A 4,544-nucleotide genomic window follows, 5' to 3' on the forward strand; every position below is an offset into this window, starting at 1 on the left:
ATATATATATATGGTATAAGCTAGAACCGCCCTCTTCCACTAAATAGGCCAAGTAATTGATCAAAAGTATTCCCTAACCATGCCATATTGCTCGGGTAACATTGAACTTCTTGTTGGAATATCGCTGGACCTGGAATCTACTTCATTAAATACTCTGTCAGTTCACTTGACTTCACAGTGGAGCAACAGAATAGTTCCAGATAGGGGGCCGCAGTCGGGTCACCCCATCGTGTGATTGACTAGTGTGGTTTGGGGATGCTAGATCGAACTTCAAATTGGGAGTTCATGTCATCTCTTAATTAGGTACAGAACAGGTAGCAGTTGCGTCAACATTGCAGCGCAGAATGCGACAGTACATACTCGTCCCAGTCACTGGGTGGAAATTGGTGCAATAAACAATGTTTCTAGGACTAAGCAATGAGGCAGTTCGGTAGTATCAGTGAAAGAGGCAGGCTGTGATCAAATCCAGCACGCAAGACTTGTTGAACTTAACCTCCAAATGACCACTGTGATAGACGTGCTCCCAGTGAAGCAAGAGAGAAAGCGAAGATCGAGCATCATAGTCAGACTGACAACCCAGAGATTGGAGCCGCTTCACTCTGATTCCGTACACAAAACAGTGGAAACCGGAATCAGTAAAGTGGATACGATTGTTTTCGTGGCTCAATAACAGTGGCTTTGATGCTATTCCAGCTTCCTGCCACTTGGAGACTGACGTTATCTGTTAATCAAATGAACAAGCCCCGCATGGTGCCAGGGATACCGCCTGAATGAAATTCCCTCGAGGAATATGAAAAATAGTTCCTACCGATAGAATATTCGCCCCTCGAGAAAATTGACGCGGTCAGACAAATTAATTCAATCAAGAGTTCACCTAAAAAGCATCAGGATTACTCATTCCTGTCTGCAAGTTATTCGACAGCTTCATACAAAGTTTGAGCTCAACCATATTACGGTTTGGGGGTCCGTAGTTCGAACCCGGCCTCTGCATCCCGACTCCCCCTGTCTAGGCTTCGGCAACCTGGCAGTATCTCAGCCCTCGTGCTTTCTTCGAGTGGAATGGCAACTAAGCACCGAAAGGGTATTACAGCTGAACGATTTTTTCATGTTATGTTTTCCAATCCCACCGACGTATCCCTAGAATCGGCTTTGGGTGTCACACAAACTTTGCTAGTTCTGCTCCGTATCTCGGTCCCCACCCAGAATTCTGCAGCAAAGTATTCCCAACTAATGAGATTTTATTTTTCTCGTCTCATTCACTGAAATCTTGTATTCAGCCTTACCAATAACCGAAGAAACGACAAATCACTATTTGGTCAACCAAATAGCGATGACGGATTCAGCTGTGACGCAGCACCCACGGTGTTGATAACCCAACCAATGATAGGTCGTCATGATGTCATAATCCTTTGTTCTGTTTTTTTCCACCACACTATTGTCAACCTGTTGAGCCCGCTCTGGTGCCCCCAACGCTCAGACCAGTGGTTTTCAAACACCTCGAAACGACTGTTTTATGGAGTTAGCCCACAGCCAGGGCATCAGATAACGATCATATCTCTAGGTGTATTCAAATTCATTTCACACTCCTGCTGTCCTAGTGCAGTTTTTCTGCTAATTCTACGCCAAGCTGGGGAAGCGCTGGAATCAAGAATATCCTAGGTCGTGTTGCCATTTGAACTCCGGATGGTTAATGTGCAAGGCAAGCTTACTACCACTACTCCGCCAGCACACGTTGGACGCACATATGTTATCACAGGAGGATGTATTCTTGCTTGCGCAATGTGGTTATCTTGCCCGACACCATTCATTGGTTCTTCTATACGGTCCTACCGATCACCGTCAAAGGTTCGCACAAACAAATCGCTTGGTGGGGAGGGGCACAGCTGATCTATGCGTAAATGAATGGTATAGGGTGTAGATATTAATGGAGTGTTTTGGGTTTGAAAATTGCTAGATGCGAATCGTTCAGCTGTAGCACCCTTCCGATGCCTAGCTGCCATGCCACACGAAGGAGACACGAGGGCCGGAATACTGCCAGGTTGCTGAAGTCTAGCCAGGGGAAGTCGAGAGGCAGAGGTCGGGTTCGAACCACGAACCTTCCGGTCAGTAAATTCGCGCTCTAACCACTTGGACCATCTTACTAGGTAATCGTGCGCCGCTCACTTCTGATGATTTCCAACAAGGATGGAACAGCTGACCATGCTCCTCAGATATCCCACGAAAGTTGACTGCACTTGCAAGTTGAAATCTATCTTCGAAACTTGAGAATATCCGCGCCACATACAAAATGAAAAACAGGGACCACAACAACCGAGAAGTTCAGACTGAATGAGTAGCCATCCTCTAATAATACAAGCGGTCTCAATGTCTCGTCGGCATGTATCCATCGGGTGGCAAACTACCGCGGTTTGTCATGGTTTGTCATGCCAAAGCGCGTTCGTCCAACACAGTGCGACTATCACAATAGCAACAGCACACGTTGATGAAAATTCACTGAGTGACAGTGGTCAAGAAAGAACCCCTCCGCGTACACGTCAAAGAACAAGTTCAAGTGGCAAATCGATTCACATTTCTGTGTATTTTCAGCATAGAAGATACAGACAAACACAGCGAGCGAGAGAGCGATGAACATACAAACATGTTGAACACATCTTGATGTGCTATTGATGTGTCCATTCCGGAACACTATGGTACGCGTATCACAGCCGCTAGAAGCAAGTTAGTGACTCACATTGATTGGATAGAGCTGTACTCGCACATTCAATAGAGTAGCGAGTAGGAAAGTGGTCAAACACATAGCCACACAAACCGGGAGTCACTAGAAAGAGAGACCGACTACATTAGAAGTGATCGGAAATTCACGTGATGGATGATGGAGAAAACCAAGAGTAGACCATTGAATGAGTCGTTTGTGCCCGTGTCAAAACGGAAGTGAAGAAGCCCGATAGACTAAAAGCCGGTATGACATAACAACGAGCGAGTAACGTGATATTTGGCAGTGGAATGGGCACAGTTGCCTAAGAAAGAAACGACTGCTCAAGATATGAGGGACATGGAATGAAAAGACAAGTCATTCATTCATGAGAGGATAGGAGTTGAGTATCTTTGTATGGAGGCCATGTACAGCTGACGGCTCAAACGAANAGAATGGTGGGGATGGCAGATCCGCAGTAGATAAGCTTCATACAAGTCGGAGGAGGCTTCACTCCCTATTTGTTTCGTAAATCAGTGAGAATGTGAGGCAGAAAGAAGTGGAATTTGAGGACAAGATCGACAATGAGTGATCACGCGCCGCGTATGGGACTGAAAATTGGTCGGTTGTCAGATTCTAGCAACCACAACTGCTTTGACGACCGCCTTCTCCACTGCCGGTTCCTCCCAGTTCGACGGCAGTTCTTACGTTGCCCGAGCCGATTGAACCCTTGCTTAGGATACCTCCTTCGGCACTGTTGAGGTTGACGCTAGATGCAAAGGGCAAGAAAAGAAAAATTAAACCAGGGTATCCAAGAATATGAAAGGAAAGACAAAACGAACGTCCATATCTATAATGGCTTAGCGTACACTCGTCGTCCAGGCGGATAGGGAATTTTCACATGTGCGCCGGCGCAGAATCCTATAGATGAAACAACACACAAGCACGATTTTACATGCTCACGAGGAGTTTAACCACAGTCAACCTCCATTCGGATTCACTCGCTGAATGACGACGGGACCGGTCCCGTGATCCTTGGAGTAGCATTTATAACCAGCGACCAGCACTGGATAGCGGGTATAATCCACGGGTCTGGAAGGGCAACCACTAGTCATACACAGAGGACATCAACGTTGGCTTCAGCTACTCCCTTTCAATTGAATAAGCTGACTTCACGAAGCAATCCCCAGCGGACCACTTGGCCAGATGAAGATAGCCAAGAAATTCACACAGTCGACAATAGGTGTGCTAAATGAGAAGCGATAAAGTGAGCGATCGATGGTAGTAACGAATTATTAGGATTGCACTTCAGGTAAGAAAAAAGAATGCTGAAGCATCTGTTAAGGAGAAGCAAACAAAACGGTGCCTTGGAGAGAAAGGTGGGTCTCAGCTTGCTTGATTAGTGACGAATAACGGACGAGGTTCTGATTGGCACTCAATTGTATTCGTAGTTACGGGTATACCAGACACACCAAATGGCTTTCTGGTGTCTGGGGGGAACAGCTATAACATTGACTGGCCCGCACGGGTCAGCGAAATCCGTGCTTGTCACACTTTAGTCAAGAGCTCCAAATAAAGTCCTCAAGTCAACTCTATTCTTCAACGTGGACATGATATTACACAACCGTGTATAAAGCGTAGTTACGCTTTCTCACTCCAACCACCGGTTACAAATGAAGGCCGATAAAGTTTAATCTCACCGAACGACGCGTTATTGCCTTTCTTACAACTTTCCTGAACTTTACCACTGGTGCTGCCACAGTTCCGTTTTGTTACTTCAACACAGCATCCATCGCACGTTCAACGGCAATTATCACCCAGTTTGAACGAACACAAACAGGGGAGTCCAACA

General features: G+C 46.2%; 1 protein-coding gene across 1 annotated transcript in view; it reads right to left on the reverse strand.

Annotated features, from left to right (window-relative positions):
* Positions 1 to 1,103: 1,103 nt before the first annotated feature.
* T265_12666 (hypothetical protein) overlaps positions 1,104 to 4,544 on the reverse strand; it is a gene marked incomplete at both ends in the record, with an annotated part of 41,324 nt that continues 37,883 nt past the window's right edge. Inside the window, 3 exons of the mRNA XM_009164848.1 lie at positions 1,104 to 1,207; positions 1,838 to 2,126; positions 3,401 to 3,461. Of these exons, the coding sequence (XP_009163112.1) occupies positions 1,104 to 1,207; positions 1,838 to 2,126; positions 3,401 to 3,461 (454 nt within the window). The remainder of the gene's footprint in view (positions 1,208 to 1,837; positions 2,127 to 3,400; positions 3,462 to 4,544) is intronic.

Source organism: Opisthorchis viverrini, assembly GCF_000715545.1.
Source record: "Opisthorchis viverrini unplaced genomic scaffold opera_v5_9, whole genome shotgun sequence".
In the NCBI taxonomy this organism is placed as follows: domain Eukaryota; kingdom Metazoa; phylum Platyhelminthes; class Trematoda; order Opisthorchiida; family Opisthorchiidae; genus Opisthorchis; species Opisthorchis viverrini.